General features: G+C 43.1%; 1 protein-coding gene across 2 annotated transcripts in view; it reads left to right on the top strand.

Moving 5' to 3' along the window:
• BLNK (B cell linker) overlaps nucleotides 1–23,792 on the top strand; it is an 83,557-nt gene that overhangs the window by 19,819 nt on the left and 39,946 nt on the right. For both annotated transcript variants that reach the window (XM_055425009.2, XM_055425011.2), the window contains exons 2-4: nucleotides 3,851–3,916; nucleotides 9,103–9,152; nucleotides 21,788–21,828. In XM_055425009.2, the coding sequence (XP_055280984.1) occupies nucleotides 3,851–3,916; nucleotides 9,103–9,152; nucleotides 21,788–21,828 (157 nt within the window). The remainder of the gene's footprint in view (nucleotides 1–3,850; nucleotides 3,917–9,102; nucleotides 9,153–21,787; nucleotides 21,829–23,792) is intronic.

Here is a 23,792-nt window from a genome sequence, read left to right as displayed (position 1 = left end):
GAAGCATCAACTACCCAGCTGAATAATTGAAAAAATCACATCAAACTTTTTTGCAACAATTTACATATGACTATTTATACCTATGGCAAAGTCACTTATGCAAATCAGCCTCTGGCTCCCTATTACTCTGCCTGTGTCCCACTCTTTACGAACCTCTGATAGGATCCTTCACTCTGGTTCATTTTGCCCTTCAATCCAGTTAGGTGTTAAGTAGGGTAAAGACATTCCATATAGCAGGCTTACAACTAGAGTGCCCTCTGCTCCCCACTTGAAATTATTCACTTTCTTCCTAATCAATCCATTTCAATCTCTCTCTCAATCTCACTTCCTCTCTATTCCTAGACCTCCTATCTTTTTTTCCCCCCCTCATTCCTCTATTTCACAGGTTCTCTACAGCTCCTCAGCAAAAGGAGAACAGGGTTTGCACAGGATGTATATGAACAAATTCTTGAATGCTGTATGGTTCTGAGGCAACTTAAAGTCCAGCTGGAAGGATGCCCCTGTGTGTCTCTGATGGACCAGGTGGTCCTCTTCTTTCTCATCCATCCTGTTCCCTCTGCTGCTGAGCCTGGTGCTTAGCTGTGCTCTCATACATGTAGAATCAACACACCCAGCCTCCCTAACCGGTGATGTAAGATATGGTCTCATTTCCTTTGTTACCCAAACTATGAAATGGCACTGACCTTCTCATATTCAAACTTGAACCCCTCATTGGGTTGCCCAGTCATGTAGATAATTCTCCAAGGTGTAGCATCGAGAAGTCTCTCTTATCTTTCTATTCCACCCCGCAGCTTGTCCTCCCACTGCGATCCACCCCTCAGTGCCAATGGAACACAGCTTCCCCATAGCCTGATCAAAGCCGGGCTGCAGCTCCCGACAGGATACCATTGAAGATTTGGGGACAATAAAGGGAATTACCTCATTGAAAAGAGCTACTGATGACACTGCAGATGGCTCTTCTCAGAGCACAGGCCCAGATCCAGTCTCAGGTTCAGGGCCACCTACCTCCCCACCCCTCCAGCTTCACACTATAGAAAACCCCTCAGGTTTGTCTACGCTTTTCAGGTCTACAGGTCCTAACAATCAGTAGACCTAGAAGGGAAAAGAGCTCCCCTAAATGCCCAGTCTACGTTACCATTTCTTGTTTGGCAATCTCCCTTTTCCCAAGATAGTTGAGAGCAGGAATGTTCGCTGTGCAGTAAATGTCCCATGACCATGATGTCTGACAGCCCTCAGGAAATAGCTACAGCAGAACATCAGCCTAGGAGAGTTGCTGTTGTTCAGTCATTAAGTCGTGTCTGACTCTCTGTGATCCCATGGACTGCAGCACACCAGGCTTTTCTGTTCCTTCACTAGCTCCCAGAGTTTGCTCAGATTCGTGTCCACTGAATCGGTGATGTTATCTAACCATCTCACGCTTTGTCGTCTCCTTCTCTGCCTGCCCTCAGTCTTTCCCAGCATCAGGGTCTTTTCCACTGAGTCGGTTGTTCACATCGGGTGGTATTTGAGCTTCAGCATCAGTCCTTCCAATGAATATCCAGGGTTGATTTCCTTTAGGATTGGCTGGTTTGATCTCCTTGCTGGTCCAAGGGACTCTCAAGAGTCTTCTCCAGCACTACATTTCAAAAGCATTGATCCTTCAGTGCTCAATCTTCTTTATGGTCCAACTCTCACATCTGTACAGGACTACTGGAAAAACCTAGGTTAATTTCAGCCTGAAATTAACACTTAGTGGGGGACGCCAACAGGTCAGGCCAGACAGAGTTCCTCTGACAAGCTGTCCTCTCATCCTCTCAACTGCTCCATTCCTCCACCAAAAATCTTTGCAGCATATACATTGTAAATCCATACATAGCCCAAGAGAATATTTCTCCCAGATTCCAGTTCCAATCAACAGGGTTTCATACGCCTATGCTAAGTTTAACTGTGTACCACTCTTCATAATAGCTAATAGAGAGCTTAGCTTCCAGAGAGAGAAATCCGCATTTTTTAAAAGGAAAAACACCATTTTCTCCTAGAACAATGGCTATATACAAGCTTTTTTGTGTACTCAGTCGCATCCAATTCTTTGCTGTTCCATGGACTGTAGGCCGCCAGGCTCCTCTTTTCATGGCGTTTTCCAGGCAAGAATACTGGCGTGGTTGCCACTTCCTACTCCAGATGATCTCCCCAACCCAGGGATCGGACTGGTGCCTCTTGCATCTCCTGCACTGGCAGGCAGATTCTTTACCACTAGTGCCACATCAGAAGCCCCATATACAAGCTTTATATTTCATTAACTAAAATGCCCAGTGAAATTGTTTTCTCAGAACAAAGGAAAGCCTTGCCTGAAAGGTAAATTCATATATGCTACTCTTTCAAGGCAGAACCATGTGAAATTTTATTTAGATGTATTTTAAATTAGAAAGTCATTATGAAGAAAACAAAACATGGTCCTATACTCTGACCTTATTTCTAATTCATAAATTTTTCTAACTACAATTGGCCTTGAAAACAACCGTGTAACAACTTTTTTGCATATCCTTCTAAAAAACTATGCACATACCAGCACACATGTATATACGTCTTTTTTTCCTACAAAAAACGTACATGCATATTCTGAATTTTCCTTCTTTCTTTTCTTTCTTCTCATCCTCCATTTCATTCAACTTAATAATGTCTCAAGTTTTTTTTTTACATACCAGCAATAGAGATGTATTTTTTTTATGGCCTGTGGTATTCCATTTATGGCTTTATCAATGTGCATTTAAGAAGTTCCCTTTTAATAATAAATGGGCATTTAGGTTGTTTCCAGGTGTTTTTGGTGGGAGAGGCAGAAAGAATTAGAGTTATTACACTTATCTGGAATAAACATTCTGATATGTTTGTTTGTATAGTTTGTGACTATGTTCATAAGGTAAATTCCTAGCAGTGGAACTTCCAGGTCAAGAGACATGGTGGTCTTACATTTCGACAGATATTGATTGTACTAATTTATATTCCCAAGAATATCTGTATTCTCATATACTTGCCAACCCTGGGGATTATTATACTTAATAAGTTTTGCCAGTCTGATAATCAGAATATTATACCTTATTGTTTCCATTTAGATTTCTTTAAATATAAGTGTTATTAAATAACTTTTCATTGATCTGTTGATCACTTGTATTTTTTTTTCTGTTAGCTCTGTGTTCACATATTTTGCTCATTTTTCTATTGAATTTTTAAATATTTTTTTTTTACTGAGTTGTAAGATGTTTTGTTAATCAAAACATGTAGTTCTTCTTATATGTGCTACAAATGTTTTTTCCAGCATGTATTTATCTTTTAATTTTGTGCACGTTACTTTTTGCTCTGCAGAAGTTTCAAACATTTATGCAACCAGATTCAGTCATCAGTTTCTTTATGACTTCTGTGCATGCACAACTTTTAAGTAACAATTTTTCCAGATTCTAGCTAGTAAAGTTAACCTCCTCACAAAAAATCTTAAGCCTGATTTCTGTCTATACTGTGTTCTTCAAGGTAGCTCCATCCTTGTATGGTCTGAGGATAGTAAGTGACAAATGGTGAGGCTTCTGATAGCCTATGACTCCTCAGAACAGACATATCTGGAAGTCAGAATTTCTCCTAGAGCCTGAGACTGACCCAGACTTCAGTGGGTCAGTGCACGGCCCGATGACCACACTCCTTATAGACTCAGTCACACCTTCCCTCTGCTCAAGTAGTAAATGGCCAGCTTAATTGAATACAATATAATTCATGCTATTTGGGGGTTTATTTATTTGGGGCTTTTTTCTTGTACTCAAGAAGGATAGAAGACTTAAAATCAACCTAGTTATTAATATTTTGTGTTTCATTTCATTTCATACAGACAACTTCAAAAAATGGTCCATGATATCAAGAACAATGAAGGCGGAATAATGAACAAGATCAAAAAGTAAGTCAGATGCCATAGCACTATGTGAGCACTTATTTATGTAAATAACATCTTATGCCAAGCCTGCAGTAAGTGGAAGAAAACGAAGTTCCCTGTTACCCGGGTGAGGAATGGCAACCTCTCTAGCATGTGACACTTTCTTACTCATGGCTAGAGTCATGATGGTCAGACCCACATTCTGGAAACAGGGTGAATGAGTGGCTGGTATTCAGGCACCTTGCTTTTCTCTCTCACTTCTGGACAGTTGAGTTATGCCACTCAAGGTGCTTGGCAAACATCAAAAGAGATGTTTATAGAAGCCAGACAATCAGCTTCTTTGACCACTTAGCTAAGGGCCACTAGGATGCGTTTCTATTTTGGAGAAATTCAAAAGAGAAATTGCAAGAACACAGCCTGGTTTCTTTAGGATGCCGTAACTGTTTTCCATATTTTGATTTCTGCTTTTTCAATTATGGCCTTGAAATGGTGTTTTCAATCGACACTTGGAGAAGGAAAGTTAGAATTCCAAATCTTCCTACACACACACAAAGACACACACCTCTAAGGTTTTGTTTTTGTTTTTGCAGAGAATAGAAATTGGACATTATGCATACCTGAATTTGCCACTTGAAATTTAACTAAAGAGGAAAGGGGAAATGGTATTCTGTTAAGTTTTTGTTTAAAGCTTTTTTGTTTTTAAGAAAGTAATACAGATTCACTAGGGGAAAAAATCAAAGAGTTCAGAATTGCATGAAGTCAAAATCTCTCACCTTCTCCTATTCCCACCCTAACCTGCTCCCCAGAAATGGACACAGCATGAGCGAGTTTGGTATAAATATCTGTATGTGTATGTCTACACACACACATACACACATTGGCATAGCTGTAGTCCCTAAATATACATTACATACATGCATACAGTTTCATCATGAGTGGCATCATGCCACACACACATTCTACCAAATTGCTTTGTTTCTTGGTTTTAATTAATGCTATATAGTGGGCATTTTTCTTTGTTAGTACATAAAAATAACCTTAAACCTTTTAAACAGATAATAGTCTACTATAAATATATTATCATTTTTTTAGCCAGCTATATACTGGTGGACTTCTTTGAAGTAGGAGTAGGAGTTTAAATGTACATTCTTGAAGACAATTTGATAATATCTATGAAAGTTTTATGGCCATTTCTTTTAGTTTACTTGTCACAAATAATACTTCAATAAATACTCTCTGCAGACTTTTGAGTATACCAGAAAACTAAATTCCTGAAGTGAAATTTCTAGCTTCTGGATAGGATTTGTGCCCTTGAGATTTTGGTTGATATTACCAAATTGCTGACCCCAAATTTTGCACTACTGGTTGTTGGTGGTTTAGTCATTAAGTCGTGCCCGACTCTTGCAACCTCATGAACTATAGCCTGCCAGGCGCCTCTGTCCATGGGGTTCTCCAAGCAAGAATAGTGGAGTGGGTTGCCATTTCCTTCTCTAGGGGATCTTCCCAACTTAGGAATCGAACTTCCCAACTTAGGTCTCCTGAATCGCAGGTACTACTAACAGTGGATAAAAGTTCATTTCCTTTTGGCTTCAGAGCAGAGTATCTTTTTTTTCTTTTTTGGCCTTTGGTAAACTTAAGAGTAATAAATCACTTTTTTAGGCTATACAATGTAAATAAGTTTCAATACGTGTAACTGGTCATCACAAAATAGTTAAAATGATCTTCTGCTGAGGGACAGTGGTCTTCACGGTCTGTCCTGTGACTGGGAGATGTGTGTGTGACTATTTTCATTTCTTATTTCTAAAACATATAGAATGTCATTGAAATGAGAGAACCCTGCCAGTCATTGTTTTCATCACTAGTAATTCTAGATTAATTATCTCACAATTGCCAATTTTACAATATACCAATTCTTTCAATAATATGAAGTCTTTGTATAAAATGTCTCCTTATTCCATTTACAGCAGCCATGGAGCTCAAATTTTCCCAGATAATTTCTATTTCATTCTGCCCACTAACCCCCAATACTTGACAAACTGTGTTTTCTTCCCTGCTTGGAAAATATGACTGCCACAGTCATCACCCGGGTGAAGTCAATGGCTCTTTTGGGTCAAAGTGCCCCGAACTTAGGCTCTGGCTCAAAACCAAGCCACAGGTGCCACCTTCAAAGGAGGAAGCACAGTTGAGAACAGTGGTTTCCTAACACGAGAGCATGACAGAGTTGTCACCAGTTCATGGCTGAATGAGAAAAGAAGGCCTGTAAAGAGTCGAGGGTTGGCATGCAGCTGCTGGTTGCTCAATGAGGCCCAAACGACACCTCTTATCTCTGGTCAATGTTCAGTGATCAAGGATCCTCTCTTGAATTGCTCCTTTATTTTGAGATGATGACCTCACACTTTCGGGGGTATTAAAATATCCTTTCTTTTTTTTTTTTTTTTTTGACCCAGAGGCTGAATTTTTATTTTTTTTTTTTTTGAACAGAGGAAAATTTATGTGTCGAACCTGGACTGGTCACTTATGATATGCTACAATTCCATTCTCCCCAATCATTCCACCTTCACCCTCTCCCACAGAGTCCCAAAGACTGTTCTAAATGCCTATGTCTCTTTTGCAGTCTCTTATACAGGGTTCAGGTTACCATTTTTCTAAATTCCATATATATGCATTAATATACAGTATTGATGTTCTTCTTTCTGGCTTACTTCACTCTGTATAATTGGCTCCAATTTCATCCACCTCATTAAAACTGATTCAAATGCATTCTTTTTGATGGCTGAGAAATACTCCATTGTGTATATGTACCAAAGCTTTCTTATCCATTCATCTGCAGATGGACATCTAGGTTGCTTCCATGTCCTGGCTATTATAAACAGTGCTGCAATGAACATTGGAGTACATGCGTCTCTTTCAATTCTGGTTTCCTCGGTGTGTATGCCCAGGAGTGCAATCGCTGGATCATATGGCAGTTCTATTTCCAGTTTTCTGAGGAATCTCCACACTGTTCTCCATAGTGGCTGTACTAGTTTGCATTCCCACCAACAGTGTAAGAGGGTTCCCTTCTCTCCACACCCTCTCCAGCATTTATTGCATGTAGACTTTTGGATAGCAGCCATTCTGACTGGTGTGAAATGGTATCTCATTGTGGTTTTGATTTGCATTTCTCTGATAATGAGGGATGTTGAGCATTTTTTCATGTGTTTGTTAGCCATCTTTATGTCTTCTTTGGAGAAATGTCTGTTTAGTTCTTTGGCCCATTTTTTGATTGGGTCACTTAGTTTTCTGGAATTGAGCTGCAGGAGCTGCTTGTATATTTTGGAGATTAATCCTTTATCAGTTGCTTCATTTGCTATGATTTTCTCCCATTCTGAAGGCTGTCTTTTCACCTTGCTTAGAGTTTCCTTTGCTGTGCAGAAGCTTTTGATTTTAATTAGGTCCCATTTGTTTATTTTTGCTTTTATTTCCAATATTCTGGGAGGTGGGTCTTGGATGATCCTGCTGTGATTTATGTCGGAGAGTGTTTTGCCTACGTTCTCCTCTAGGAGTTTTATAGTTTCTGGTCTTACATTTAGATCTTTAATCCATTTTGAGTTTATTTTTGTGTATGGTGTTAGGAAGTGTTCTAGTTTCATTCCTTTACAAGTGGCTGACCAGTTTTCCCAGCACCACTTGTTAAAGAGACTGTCTTTTCTTTTTTTGAAAGGACAGCAATAACATATAATGGTTGGTTTGTGCTTTTTGAAATCTTACTGTTCCATGAACAGACCTGGCACCAGATCCAGTTTTGTTTTTCTTTTTCTTCCCTTCACTACCATAGACAGTCTCTCTCTCTGGACCTCATCCTAGGTCTAACGACAATGTCTTCCCAGCATGCCCTATCGGCTTGCTGAGAATTGAATGAAACAATAGCTAGGAGAGTCTTTAGGAAACAAAAAAAAAAATTTCTAGGCAAATATAATTACTTTTATTTTTGCAACATTACAGTTCTGGTTTATCAGCCTTTTTTTTTTTTTTTGTAATCAAGCATGATTTTCTATACCAACTTTTTCCCCAAAAATGAAATATTTTTGTATGTAATGGTTACCTTGTGTGTGTGAGTGTGTGTGTGTGTGTGTGTGCTCTAAGTCACTTCAGTGGTGTCCGACTCTTTGCGACCCCATGGGATGTATCCCTCCAGGCTCCTCTGTCCATGGGACTCTTCAGGCAAGAATACTGGAGTGGGTTGTCACACCCTCCTGCAGGGGATCTTCCCAACCCAGGGACTGAACCTGTGTCTCTTGTGTCTCCTGCATTGGTAGGCGAGTTCTTTACCACTAGTTCCATCTAGGAAGCCCCAGTGGTTAGCTTATACACAGCTTATGTAAACAGATGTGATGTTTTATTAAATGAAGGCTACTGGGTTTTATATAGGTTTTATTTATATATGTCTAAATTTCACTTAGCAAAACATTCTTACATAATATGCTAACTATTATTAAAAATAATAACTTACTATAAACCTTACACATTTCAAATAATGGAAGGGAAAGTGTTGTCAAACATAAAAAGTCTAAAAACTGGGATACGTTTTGAAATGTAATTTTAGTTTTTTCATTTTAATGAATGGGAAAGCTTTGTGAATATTCAGAACACTTTATATATGCATAAATATAGTAGTTTTGAGAGTGCTTAAAACAATTCAACTTTTATCTAAACATCACAATCCTCAGCCTGGAGACACTCACTGCTCACTTATTTGGCATTTTTTTCAATAGTGCAAAAAATAATTTCATCCCAACCTATGACATTTTAGTTCAGCATTTTAGCTGATTATAGCTAATTTTTCTTATTATTTAAAGCATTTATTGAATTATTTATTAAAATAGAGTTCATCTTCCCTTACCTTCCTATCAAACCAATCAACATTTATTGTTCTCCAATCTCTGATCTCTGAACTTACTAGTATTTTGGCCTCTCAGAGCCCTTCCACCTCCCGACCTCACCTTTGCCACGTCACAGCCACACTGTGCATTTGGGAGGGGGGCAGCTGTAGAGGCAGGAAAATGCTGACTAATGGCTTCACTACATTTACAGTACATTTAGTTTTCAGTGTGATGAGTTCAAAAGAGATCATTATTCTGTTAGTTATCTACCCATTATCTCTAAACCTGCTTATATTATGGGCCTTGACAACAGTTGTCCTACTCACTGACCATCTAATTTGTCATCTACAGGCTGAAAGTCAAAGCACCTCCAAGTGTTCCTCGGAGGGACTATGCCCCAGGTAAGTGTATTTCTAAACTACTTGGACTCTTGACTAACCTAATGTTCATAATTCCTTCTTGAAAAGGGAACACTGTTCTGCTGTTGCTGCTGCTACTAAGTCACTTCAGTCGTGTCTGACTCTGTGTGACCCCATAGACAGAAGCCCACCATGCTCCCCTGTCCCTGGGATTCTCCAGGCAAGAACACTGGAGTGGGTTGCCATTTCCTTCTCCAATGTGTGAAAGTGAAAAGGGAAAGTGAAGTCGCTAAGTCATGTCTGACCCTTAGCGACCCCACGGACTGCAGCCTACCAGGCTGCTCCATCCATGGGATTTTCTAGGCAAGAAGGAGCTCATTCTAATTTTAAGAGTGACAAAAGCATCTGACTGTGGTGGAGATATAGTAGTCCTTCTGTCTATCCATTCATCCACCCATCAATCCATCCACTCATCTATTTATCAAATATGTATTAAGCAACTTCTATGTGACTGGCATATACAGAGTCTTAGGTAAAAATACAGTGAAAATAAGACAGATTTGGTCTCCATACTCACAGAATTTATAGTCTAGAAGGGAAGATATATGATTTTAAAAGCAATTACAATTCAGTGTGATGGGGAAGCACAAAGTTCTATGGAAGTACACAGCAACAGTATCTAATCTAATTTGAGGTGGAGAATGTGGAGGAAGTAGGGAATGGAAAGCTTCCTAGATAGGGAATTGTTAAAATAGATACTTGAGGGTCCATGAGGTTGGGGGAGGGCAGTGTATATGGAATAAATTACTGATGGAACATAGTTACTAAATCTTCTCAAAGTTTTAGCCCTGCAAGCCCATTCCAACTAGGATTAACTTTGTCGGGGGAGAGGAGTTAGTCTGAAGATTGGTAAATTTATGATAATAGAAAGCTAAGTACACCAAAACCTTTGACTGTGTGGATCACAACAAACTGTGGAAAATTCTTCAAGAGATGGGAATACCAGACCACCTGACCTGCCTCCTGAGAAATCTGTTTGCAGGTCAAGAACCAACAGTTAGAACTGGACATGGTAGAACAGACTGTTTCCAAATTGGGAAAGGAGTACAACAAGGCTGTATATTGTCACCCTGCTTATTTAACTTATATGCAGAGTACATCATGAGAAATGTTGGGCTGGATGAAGCACAAGCTGGAATCAAGATTGCCAGGAGAAATATCAATAACCTCACATATACAGATGACACCACTCTTATGGCAGAAAGCGAAGAACTTAAGAGCCTCTTGATGAAAGTGAAAGAGGAGAGTGAAAAAGTTGATTTAAAACTCAGCATTCAGAAAACTAAGATCATGGCTTCCAGTCCCATCACTTCATGTCAAATAGATAGGGAAACAGTGAGAGACTTTATCTTTTAGGGCTCCACAATCACTGTAGCCATGAAATTAAAAGACACGTTCCTTGGAAGAAAAGCTATGACCAACCTAGTCAGCATATTAAAAAGCAGAGACATTACTTTGCCAACAAAGGCCCGTCTAGTCAAAGCTATGGTTTTACCAGTAGTCATGTATGGTTGTGAGAGTTGGACTATAAAGAAAGCTGAGCACTGAAGAATTGATGCTTTTGAACTGTAGTGTTGGAGAAGACTCTTGAGAGTCCCTTGGACTGCCAGGAGATCCAACCAGTCCATCCTAAAGGAGATCAGTCCTGAATGTTCATTAGAAGGACTGATGTTGAAGCTGAAACTCCAATACTTTGGCCACCTGATGCAAAGAACTGACTCATTGGAAAAGACCCTGATGCTGGGAAAGACTGGAGGCGGGAGGAGAAGGGGATGACAGAGGATGAGATGGTTGGATGACATCACCGACTCGATGTGTATGAGTTTGAATAAGCTGCAGAAGTTGGTGATAGACAGGGAAGCCTGGTGTACTGCAGTCCATGGGGTCGCAAAAAGTTGGACATGACTGAGCGACTGAACTCAGCTGAACTGAAGTTAAATAGATTTTCCATCACAATTTCCTTGTCTAGAAAAGATGCATTGGGCAGGTAGGTTTAAAATCTCATTTACTTTCTAAAATATAAGGATGTCCTGGGTGTGGACAGGTCTATCCAGCCCTCACTGAGAACCACAGGACTGCAGACACTGATGATAACTCTTCCTCTACAGAATGACAACTGAAACCAAATCTCAGCCTTAAAGAATGATAACTATTTTATTTTTTCTACCACTGAGCAACATAGTATTAAATCAAATAGTTGAGTTTTCATTGAGTACTAATGAAATCTTACCACACTGAGAAATGCTGACCAGCATACCAAGTCTGATCACTGACTCACGGGACCACTTTTTACAACTCTTTAGGTGAGAGAGGATTTATTGACCTCACAATGCCAATCAGTTAGCAAGTCTAGACAGTTGGCCAGGGATTCCTTTGCAATTTGGAGCTAAAAATATTAAGTACCCTGACCTTTAAAATCTACGCAGTTTGTCTATGGCCATATCACCTTGAACATACCCAGTCTTGTCTAAAATCTACCTAATCAAAAATTGATAAAAACAAATACATTCCCCCCCCACAAAGTTCCAAAAAAGAAAAGAAATCAAAGCAGACTCCACCTGTTAAGCCCAAAGGCTTGATTGAAAAATATGGAATCATGAGGTCTCAGGTTTAAAAGGGGGCCCAGAGGTCATATAGTCTAACATCCAATCCATTGCTTAAAGTTACCCCACTCCCACACACAGGGCCCCCTTTCCACTTGGAAGCCTCCTGTGATGACCTCCCAAGCCTGTTTGAGTCCATCAGGAAGAGACAGCCCTGGAGCAATGTAGATGCGATCCATTTCCTGTGGCTGCCTAAGTGTGTCCTGGTAGCCATAGAGTGCAAGATTTTTAAAAAAAATTTTTAAGTGGAAATAGAGTTGTTCTGTGCAACTTCAAGGAATAGAATAAGATGTTAGGTCATTTGAATGGTTTCTTTCTAAAATAAACATCTCCAGGTGCTTCAGCTGTACCACACATTCTTTGATTAACACCACAAATATTACACGAACGTCCTGTTTGATACTCATTACGCTAGATATATAACGAGAAACAAAATATAGTCCTGGACCTAAAAGAACCTCATGACTAGTGGGGAGTCAGATAATAAATCAGAATGCAAACTGGTAAACACAGACATCCAAACGTGGTAACTGCTGTGAAGGAAGATGGCAGATGCAGTGATAGGGAATCCGTATAGGGTAGGGGAACAACTTGAGTAGTCAGGGAAGGTCTCTCTCAGAGGGTGCCGTTCAGTTTGAAACCTGGAGAGTTAGCAGGAACATTTGGTACTTTGTAGATGACCCAACAGCACTGGAGATGCTGAACACAAACATTCGGAGCTCAGGCAATTCGATCTGACTTTAGGATGGATGTCTCCTGATGGTCCTCTCACACTCAACTGTCTCCTTGTTCATCCCCTCGACCAGGTCCCTTCTTTTCCTCTACATTTTACTAGGGCAGAAGACAGGGAGCATTCACGATTTATTTACCCTTTTGCCTAACCACACATGCTGGAGATCATCCTTGATTCCTCCTCTTCACTCAACCTCTACCAAAAAAAAAAAATCAAACTCTAAATCCTATTTATTCTCTTTTAAATATCTCTCAAATATTTTTGCCCCTTTCTATTTACAAAGTTATAGCTCAGACTCTGCTCATGTCTTGCTTGTCCTAGAACAAAATCCTCTAAGTAGTCTCCTGAATTATTAATTTCATGGGGTCTTTTCAGTCTCCACCAGAGAACTGTTCTGAAATACCTTTGCTTAAATATTTTCATGGTTTTACATCATCAAGAGGACCCACAAACAAGATCCTTCAAGGGTCAGCCACTAAATGACTGTGTAACCTTGGACAACTCTTTTCTCATTTCTCAATCATGCAGGGCTGAACCAGAAAACCTGTTAGGTTCTCACCAGAGCTAACACTCTGGCAGAAACAAGTCCTGGGAGCCCAGGGCCTAGTGATGAAGCAGTCTCTCCTAATCTTCCCTAACTTTAGGACTCCACCGCTTTCAATCTCCCTGATGCTCAGAAATGTTCCCTTGCTTGACCTCAGACACCTGCTGTCTTCCCAAATAGTCTCGATATCAGTACCTTTGTACGTAATCTCTCTTATGACATTGAAATGTGGTCAGGTCTTCTAAGTCTTTGCTCTGTGTGTGTGTGTGCTAGTCGCTCAGTCATATCCAACTCTGTGTGACCCTATGGACTGTACCCCACCAGGCTCCTCTGTCTGTGGGTTTCTCCAGGCAACAGTACTGAAGAGGGTTGCCAGTTCCTTCTCCAAGGGATCTTCCCGACCCAGGATCGAACCCAGGTCGCCCACACTGCAAGCAGATTCTTTACCATTTGAGCCACCAGGGAAGCCCCCAAAAATGTAATTCCCAGCCTGGCAGCATCAGCATCACCCAGGAGCTTGTTAGAAATGCAGAATCTCTGCTCCACCCTAGAATTACGGGATTAGAATTTGTGTTTTAACAAAAACTCCAGAGGGTTTGAATGTATATTAAATTTGAGAAGGCCTGCTATAAATCACCAACTCTGTCCTCATTGATTCTCCTAAACTGAAAGACAAATCTATTGAAATTCTAGAATCTCCAAAATTTATCCTATTGTTTCAACAGACCAATGTAGTCTTGCCTAGTCTCCCTGCTTTTACACTTGCTCCGTGGAAAAGGCCCTTTTGGGAAGACTACCATCGTCACCTGCAGTTAGTACCCCCCTTGCCACTTCCTGCCCCCCCCAACAACTCATGTCCTAGGAGCATTTCGGGATATTTCTCCCGAGCCTTGAGGTCCTTGAGCAGCTGCAAGCCGCGGCCTCAGAAACCAGCCCTGACAGTTTCCCCTGAACCCATAGAGTCTTCAAGGACGTTGGAGGCCCCAGTGTTTGGAGATACTAGCCCACCAGACCTCCTGAGTCCAGGAAGCCAGTCAAGTGCTTCCTAGAGGCCTATGCAGATTTGGTCCACCCAAGACTTCTGAAGCAGCCCACCTGTTTCCTCTGGATGATAGATTAAGTTCTGCATCCAGTCCTGGAAGCTAATGGCTTCCCAAACCCATTACGCCAAGGTGGAGAGTGTGTTGACCTTGGTGATGCTGACCTTCAGAAAGCAGAGGCTAGACATGGCCAGCACCCCCTAGAGGTCAGCAGAAGCATCACCACAGTCCCTCTCAGAAGGTGGAAGGACAAAGCTTGAATCTTACAAACAGTGGAGGCCTGGACCTCCTACAGATACAAGCAGGTTAGGCCAGTGTGCAGCCTGCTGCTTTCACTCCAGACCCCACAATCTACTTGGGCTCTGAGGAAAGAACATTGTTTGCAGGAACATCACCGTCCACCAAGCAAACTGTATTATTCCCACGCAGCTGGCATTGCTGGGGGAAGGGAAGCTATTCAGAACATACTCTTATCTGGACGTTGTGCTAAGGTCTTTATAGACGTTTGGTTCAGTTCAATTCAGTTCATTCACTCAGTCACGTCCAACTCTTTACGAACCCATGGACTGCTGCACGCCAGACTTTCTTGTCCATCACCAACTCCTGGAGCTTGCTCAAACTCATGTCCATTGAGTTAGTGATGTTGTCCAACTACCTCATCCTCTGTCATCCCCTTCTCCTCCTGCCTTCAATCTTTCCCAGGATCAAGGTCTTTTTTAATTAGTCAGCTCTTCACATCAGGTGGCCAAAACAATGGAGTTTCACTTCAGCATCAGTCCTTCCAATGAACATTCAGGACTGATTTCTTTTAGGACTTACTGGTTGGATCTCCTTGCATTCCAAGGGACTCTCAAGAGTCTTTTCCAACACCACAGTTCAAAAGTATCAATTCTTCACTGCTCAGCTTTCTTTCCAGTGGTCATGTATGGATGTGAGAGTTGGACTATAAAGAAAGCTAACCAACAAATAATTGATGCTTTTGAACTGTGGTATTGGAGAAGACTCTTGAGAGTCCCTTGGACTGCAAGGAGATCCAACCAGTTCATCCTAAGGATCCTAAGGGAGATCAGTCCTGGGTGTTCATTGGAAGGACTGATGTTGAAGCTGAAACTCCAATTCTTTGGCCACCTGATGCAAAGAGCTGACTCATTTGAAAAGACCCTGATGCTGGGAAAGCTTGAGGGCAGGAGGAGAAGGGGATGACAGAGGATGAGATGGTTGGATAGCATCATCGACTCGATGGACATGGGTTTGGGTGGACTCTAAGAGTTGGTGATGGACAGGGAGGCCTGGTGTGCTGCAGTCCATGGGGTCGCAAAGAGTCGAACACGACTGAGTGACTGAACTGAACAGCTTTCTTTATGGTCCAGCTCTCACATCCATATATAACTACTGAAAAAACCATAGCTTTGCTCATTTAATCTCTCATTGTGCTTGTGCTAAGTCACTTCAGTCGTGTCTGATTCTTTGTGACCCTCTGGATTGTAGCCTGCCAGGCTCTTCTGTCCATGGTATTCTCCAGATATGAATACTGGAGTGGGTTGCCATTTCCTCCTCCAGGGGATCTTCCTGACCCAGGGATCAAACTCTTATGTCTCCCACGTTGGCAGGTGGGTTCTTTACCACTAGCACCCTAATCTCTCAGTGCATTAAACAGAAATGGCTCTCTTGGTTTCACAAATGAGGGAAGTGTGTCTCAGGAACATTCAGTAACCTGTCCACTAAAAAAGATCCACCCCAGTCTTCCATCCCATTGCTCCTCCCTTTGACCCAATTTAAGATGGTTACACTTTTCCAGGATATTTCTTATTTATTATCCTGAAAGTCCCAGAGCTTCTAATATAAAGTTCAAGAAGCAGGTGGCTTCTTGAACTTTCAGAGTTGAACAGCTTCCTCTATCTCTGAGTCTGAGGTCTGGCTAGAGAGGTAAGGTGGGAAGGGGAGATCAGTTGTGGTGTACCCAGAGTCTTCTAGGGTCACTGCAGAAGCTCCTCTGGTCACTCTGCAAACCCCAGAGAGGTCAGAACTGAACAGACCTCTCTCCTTGTACCCTAGGGCCCTAATACCCAGGGGCTGTTGTCATGTCCCCAGAAGGCCACCTTCTCCTCCCCCACCTGATGTCATGCAGGGAGGAGATCAGAGCAATGATAAAGGGGGGAGACCTCAGGGCAAAGGAAGATACTTAGAAAGCGATCGCTGAGTAAATGCCCACCAAAGAAGCACAAAGCATGCATAACAACCCTTTGCCTGAAACATAACTTGCTTTTGAGAATGAAATATAGCTTGCTTTTTCTCCTGTCCCGGTGTCCCTAGTAAAGCTAGCATTCATTTGATCTTTTGTCTCCCTGGTTACTTCTAATTGGTACCAGCAAAGCTAATATGGGAAGAGCTGTATTCAACATCAGTTCTGACTCATGCAACTAAGAATAGAGGAATGAAACTTGGACTCAAAGGTATTTTAAAACCTAGAAAGTCCTGAAAGATCACCCAATCCAAACTTCTCATCTTAGGGACACTGGAGACCAGAGAGGCACCGTGAATGCCTAAGGTCATACAGACAGCTGATAACTGAGCCAGGACCCTTTCCCCCATTTCTGCACACCCACACACATTCACAGGGCCCTGTGGAAGGTGAATGATCATACAGATAAAGGGAATTTCTACGATGTTAAGGATTTAGATGCAAGTCACCACTCCCAGTCAGCCTTGCAGAGGCTAGCTTTGGCCTCAGCTCCGCACACTAAGTCACATCCCTTTCTCCTCTGGGTGTACACAGAGGGACTGTCAGCTCGCCGCCTCCCCCGCAGCCTCGGTAGTTCTGCTTTCCCTTCCTTCCCTGTGTCTGTCCCCACCACCGCAGCTAGACCACCCTCCTTCCTCTCTTCTTCCTGTGTCGTACTGCAAGTCTCCCCATGGGTTGCTTGCATCCAGCTCTGCAAGAGGAGAACTGTGCAGGGCCCAGTGGCCCAGAGCACAGCCTCTAGAGTGAGATCAGAGTGGAGGACATGTGTGGACATGCAGTTATGGAGTGCACCTCAGTGCCCATCACTCGGAGGACACCGGGTCCACCCAGGGTCTCTGGTGCCCCCGAGGACACCCAAGCAAGAGACTACATCCACACCCTCTCCTTTACCCTTTCCCTCAAGCTCTCAACACAGAGTCCTTTACTGTCCTTCCAGCCATCTCTCCCCATTTCCAAGAACCCCCAGTCTGGTTCAGACTCTGTCTCATCACACCTTTTTATTAGTCATCAATCGTGTCCGACTCTTTGTGACCTTTTGGACTGTAGCCCATGAGGCTCCTCTGTCCAAGGGATTTTCCAGGCAAGAATACTGGAGTGGGTTGTCATCAAGGTTACTCAGACACCATCCTTATCAGCCTCCCCCTCTCCACCTTGTCACTGGAAACTGCAGGACCCACTGAGGCTGGAGCATCCCCCTGGGTGGCAGTGAACCGAGCTTTGTTTACCTGTCAGCGTATTTCCCTGTGATTCTGCAGTGCAGCTCAGCCATTCTGTGCACAGCTGTGCCTTATGGATGCCCCTTCCTTCCACTGGCTAAGCTGTGCTTCTGGGACTGAGACTTAAGCCCCCATCTTGAGGGTGGACGGAGGACACCCTCCTTCATCACCATTCTCCTTTAAGGCCTAGTTCCAGCCTGCTTTGGGCACACGGCCTCGGTAACCTCTCGGCCCTCAATGAGTACACGTTTCTCCAAACTCCCCCAGCACCTGGAATTATGATCAGCTGCTAGACATACACCAGGAAATTTTATACCACCCCAGATTGTCCTCAGTCTGATCCGTGAAAGTTTCTCTAGACTCTAGGTCTTTTATTTCATGTAGAGGCTGGGCTCAGTGGGAAGATCTCAGCCTCTGAGGCTTTAAGGCCTGGGTCAGAATCCTGGCTTTGCCCCTTAATCACTGAACCTAGGAAAGTTTTGTAACTTCCTTGAGCCTCACATTCCTTATCTGGAGATAAGTATGTCTATCCCTCAGGTTATTGTGAGAATTATGCATGTGTGTGTGTGTGTGCATGTGTGTGTATGTACATGCTCAGTTGTGTCCAGCTCTTTGAGACCCAAAGGACTGTAGCTCACCAGGCTCCTCTGTCCATGGAATTCTCCAGGCAAGAATACTGGAGTGGGTTGCCATTTTCTTCTCCAGAGAATCTTCCTGACACAGAGATCAAACTCATGTTTCTTACGCCTCCTGCATTGGCAGGCAGATTCTTTACCACTGGTGGAGACAGTGAGTGAAGTGAAAGTTGCTCTTTGCAACCCCATGGACTATGCAGTCCATGGAACTCTCCAGGCTAGAAAAATGGAAGGGGTTGCCATTTCCTTCTTCAGGGGATCTTCCCGACCCAGGGATTAAACCAGGGTCGCCTGTATTCCAGGCAGATTCTTTAACATCTAAGCCACCAGCGAAGCCTGGGATTATGACACAGTAAATAGAGACTAAACTCCAAACCAGTTACATAACACAACAGAAAAGACTTACCCTGACAAGGAGGCCCAACACATCTCAGCTCCCTAGGAGAGGCTGCAACCCCACACCATCTGGCCCATATTCAGCTTGAACTTACCCTCCTGAAAATTTCACTGACTACATACTAGAGGGTTCTTGGATCCATTTCTTTGTGGTAACAATGCTGTGTGGTTACCATTAGAGTGAAATCAAATTGGTATCATTTTGAGGATTTGTTAAGACAACAATGAGTAACATTAACATAGCATTTAATGTGGTCAGGCTTTGCAAAACATTTCACATGTATTATATTACTCGATTTTCATAAAAACATGAGGCAGGCACTATTCTTATCTTTGTTTTATAGACGAGGAAATTGAGCTTTAAACAATTAAGGTACTGGTCCATTGCCAAGCAGATAATAAAGAGAAGAGCCAGGATTTGAACCCAGGGGGCTTGGGTCTAAAACTACTACCCGCACACACTGGGAGTCTCCCTGAGATTCTGTAAACAACCCACTGCTTGGATCTAGCACTGTGGATTGCTATGCTTTCTGGTCTGGGCAATGGCTTGCTACGTATAACTTGATGAGTGTGATGCTGTGGGGGAGGTGGGACACCAAGCAAATAACCTCCACCTCCAGATGCTTTTCTCTGTTTTCTGCCTCAATGCACCACAATGCCTGGATTGGGCTATTCTTGTTTCTCCTGGGTTTTATCTGAATGCTCAGTGGAGGGCCAGGCCGTTCACATGAGATTTCAGCTGCAGAAGCCAACACAGCCTGGCCTCCAATCCAGTCCCCACACTCACTAGTCGTGTGCCTCAGACAGGTTTTGCAACCTCTCTTAGCCTCAGTTTCCTTGACTATAAAACAGATAATAAGGCACCTACAACAGAGACTGTTTTGATGATAAACAAAGAAATACATTCATAATACTTCCCCTAGCACCCAGCACGCAGGAAATATTCAATGATGGAATCTCTTATTACTATCCTCATTTTCACTCATTCAATTCATTTACTGGCTTATGCTTTTATTTCAGTATTAGTGCAGAATTACAAATGCAAAATGGCATCCAGACCCAAAGATAAATAGGTCTCACTTTTCAGTACAGAGAGACACTCAATTGTGTCTCTTAGGGCAGGATGAAGTACACGTCACAAGGTGCCGGCAGCATCTATGAGGTTATAACCCATAACCCAGAGGAACTGGAGAGGACCCTGAGGTCATAACAGAGGGTTATGACCAGAGGGACTGGGGAGGACCTCACGGAGGAGGGATGACAGGGGTTTCCATGGGAGAAGGGAGATGGGCTGGGGGAGCAGCATGAGCAGAGCAGAGAACTCTCGAAAGCCCAGGATGGAGGAGCAAGCTATCTGGCATTGCTATACGCGAGCAAGGGAGGGGCAGCAGGCACAGGTGTGTGAACGTGTTGACACAGAAGCCCGACTTTATCCCGCAGGGAGCCACTGATGATTCTTGAGGACAGGGGCAGCATGAGCTAATTTATATTTTAACAAAATAACTAGAATCAGTTGGAAGGATGAATTGAAGAGGAAAGATCATAGAGACAGGAAAACTAGATGACAGCTACAGCTGCTTTTTCCACTAGCTGATGGTCAAGTGGATCCTGACTCCAGGGTTGACCAAGGCAAGGAAGAGTGCCTTATAAAAATATCTTATAAATGTTTCTGTTTTAAATGGTTAAAACAATAGCATCTTGCTGCTGTATGTTTTGACCTTCAGTTATCCTCAGACTTAAGGTATTAGAAACTTGCTCCCCATTGGGCCGACACTGGCATATTGGGAAGAAGACTTGTTCACCTATTCTTCTAAGGTTTCTTGGCATCTTAGTGATCAGAATACACTGTCATTTGGTGTAAGTCAGCCCAGAGAATAATTTCATAAGAATTATTTTCTGTTAATGTCAAAGTTTGATCCACTTGTAGAATGAAGCTCCTTCTTTGTGTCTATCATGTTTTTCTCAAGAGAGACTTGTTGTTGCTGTCATTTCTTAAAATGTGGTCGTTCTGATACAAGACCTCCTTCCCGCGCTCACTTCATCTCTGTAATTCTTTTCCTTGTGCCTCTGTGGAACTGCCTAGAGCTGGAGTCAGTGGTCTCCTGTGGCAGAAATGGCAAGAAAAGTTTCTATTGCGGTCCTGGGGTATTCAGGGACCATCCACCAAGTCCTCTAGCTGCAACTGCTCAGTGGGGTAGGAGGGGAGATGTGGTCCTCTATGGTGAAGCCACTCTACCATCTGAACTTGGGTCTCATTGAGAGAATCTTATATAGCCTCTAAGGTCAGTTTATGTGATGGGATTGATGCTAAGCTTCTCAGACTCTAAATGTGTTTTGGAGGAAAAGGGGTCATATAGTCTCCCTGGTTGTCATAATCCAGGCCTATTTCATTCTTAAAAATCATAAGGTACTCAAGACCTGTCACATCCATTTTTACACCTGCTGTAGAGCCTAAGACAGTGGCTGCACCCTGGAGCCCAAGGACAGCAAGAGCAGCATGGCGCTGAGGTTCAGAGCATGCACTTGAAGTCAACCAACCTGCAGGGCTCAACTCCTGACTTTACCGTTTACTACATGATCTTGGGCAAATGATTTATCTTCTCTAGGCCTCAGTTTCCTCATAAGGTTTCTGAGAAAGTGAAGTGAATACGAAGCTCTGATAATATTGCCCAGCATGTAGTAACACATCAGGAAAAAAAATTTTTTTAATAAAAATGTCAATGTTAGAGCCAGAGAGAATCTTGGAAGTGATCTCCTTTTAGAGATCTTGAATTTTATATTATAGATCTAAAAATTGAGGAGGTCCAGAAATGTTAGAGCCTGGATGAGAATTTAGGTCTCTCTGACTCCCTGTCCAGGGCTCTTCCTACTACACCATCCACATATTGATTTTAAAAAATGTGAGGAAGCAGGACAGTATGGATTGCTACTCCAAGGTCCAAAAATGTCCCTTGACAAAGACGTTAAGGGTCAGAGTTACCGTTTCTCTGCCCTAGTGGGACTTTTACTAATACTTCGAAATTTGACTGTTTTTTACAAAAGGATTCAAAAGGAATGAATGTGGGATGACTGTAATAACTGTCTCAGGCCTAGCAGATGGGAGCATGTGGCCCAAGGGCAGGGCAGGCAGGTGCAGGGTGCTGGACTGGGTGGAGCTGGTCAGCAAAAATTTATATTGTTCATTTTGCTTCCAACATGCCATTTCAGAGAGCCCAGCTGACGAAGAGGAGCAGTGGTCAGATGACTTTGTGAGTATTTGTTCCTGGAACGAGAGGGTACCATTTTCACCATGGCCCCTGGGAGGTCTTTATAAGGACTTATTTCTGAATGAAACGCTGGTAGTCAGCTGCCCATCACAGAGGGGAGATAGCTGGGCTGGAAGGGCCACCAATAGGCAGGACAGCACTAGGCTTACTTGGGCCAGCACCACCTTATGCTGGGCTAGGAGCTTTACACTTACCACCTCATGTAATCCTCACCACAGCCCTAATAGATGTTAAAGTGTTTGCATATTTCCCAATCAGTTGGCAAATGCGCGTGCCCTGAATTCCCCAGTGCTCCATCACTGCTTGGTCCCTGCCAGGAGCCCTAATCAAACCAACAACTGAAGAGTGAATGCTTGGCACATCAGGGAGCCTCTGGGACACTGAAGGTCATGGTCAGTACCTGAGCCGTATTAGTGGTTAAACAGTTTGGACATCAGTCCTGTCCACTTTACAGGTGAAGAAACCAAGGCATGGAGAGGGTAAGTACTTGCGGTTCCAAAAGTCAAACCCAGATCTCAACCAGGTTTTTCAAACCCAAGAGGCTTGCTATGACCAAGAGGATATGAACAGACTCTGAGGGCTTCAGGTTGAGAGGGCGCTCCCTGACCATGATGACATTGGAGTGGTGTGTCTGAATTAACTGTGAACCCCTTCAAGACGTCTCTGCAGCCCACAGGGCTCTTCGGGACTGAGTCTTCAAGAGACAAGGCATCCAAAAAACTCCTGGGCACAATGATAATTCCTCATGTATCATATTCCCGCAGAAAGTTAGTCTTCTCTAGTCGGTCAGCTTCATGTCTGGAAGGGATCCCAGAGGGCCTCCATACAACCACATATCCCCTGTGGAAACTGAGACCAAGAACATGAAAATGACTTGCTGACAGTCTCAATTTCTCAGATGCCCAGTAGAATGAGAACCCAGGACTCCTGTCCAGTGCCCAGAACTCAGCCTGAGCCCAGCTCCACACTATTTACACCCACCTGGATTTTACTCAGAGTATTAGGAGACCGGAGTTCCTCCCTTTTCAACTGCAGAGAAAAGATTTTTATAAAGAAGGGAGGAGGTGGCCTCTGTGGGTCATTCTGACATGGAGTTCCTCCCAGGGTGAGGAACGTCGGAGGGAGGCACTGATCCCTCAGAAGCGCTGCAGCTGCGCCCCCTGCTGGCAGCACCACCAAGTCACATCTGAAGCAAAGTTTAAGAGGCTGGACCAGTTCACCAGGCAGCCAAGAAAACTGAGCTCGCTCGCTGGATGAAAAGAACACACATTGGGGACTTAGAAAACATAAATAAAATCAGCCTGAAGAGGAGGGAATGACTTATGTCCCAAAGTCAAACAACCAAAACGGAAGTACCAGCTATGGCGGTGGTTCAGTTGCTATCTTGCATCCGGCTCTGTGCGACCCCATGGACTGTAGCCCAGCAGGCTCCTCTGTCCATGGCATTTCCCAGGCGAGATTACTGGAGTGGGTTGCCATCTCTTTCTCAGGGGGATCTTCCAGACCCAGGGATCGAACCCAAGTCTCCTGCCTTGCAGGTGGATTTTTACCTACTGAGTCGCCAGGGAAGCCCATCAGCTGTAACACAGATTGACTGAACATTCACTCATAATCATTCACAATCCTTATTGGATTCCCTTTGTACACCTAATGAAATCCAGACTTGTTGATAAAGCCTCCAGACCTGATGACATTCGACCCATGCAGACCTGTCCACCATTCTCTGAAGCCCCCTTCAGTGCTGTCACCAGGGGTAGAGATTTCATCCACTTTATTATTATTATTCACTATTTGTTTGTTGTTGGTCTCTCCTGCCAACATATAAGCTTTGTGAGGCCAGGGACTATGCTCAGAGTCAAGCTGGTACAGAGCTGGTGAATACCTTCTGACTAAATGAATGAAGGAATGGTCAATTTGACAAGACTTTTGTCTGATAACACAGTCCC

This window comes from Moschus berezovskii, chromosome 12, assembly GCF_049115385.1.
Source record: "Moschus berezovskii isolate FMDL1 chromosome 12, NW_MosBer_1.0, whole genome shotgun sequence".
NCBI lineage: Eukaryota > Metazoa > Chordata > Mammalia > Artiodactyla > Moschidae > Moschus > Moschus berezovskii.
The sequence above is the reverse complement of the archived record's forward strand: the minus strand, read 5'-3'. Positions and strand labels throughout refer to the sequence as shown.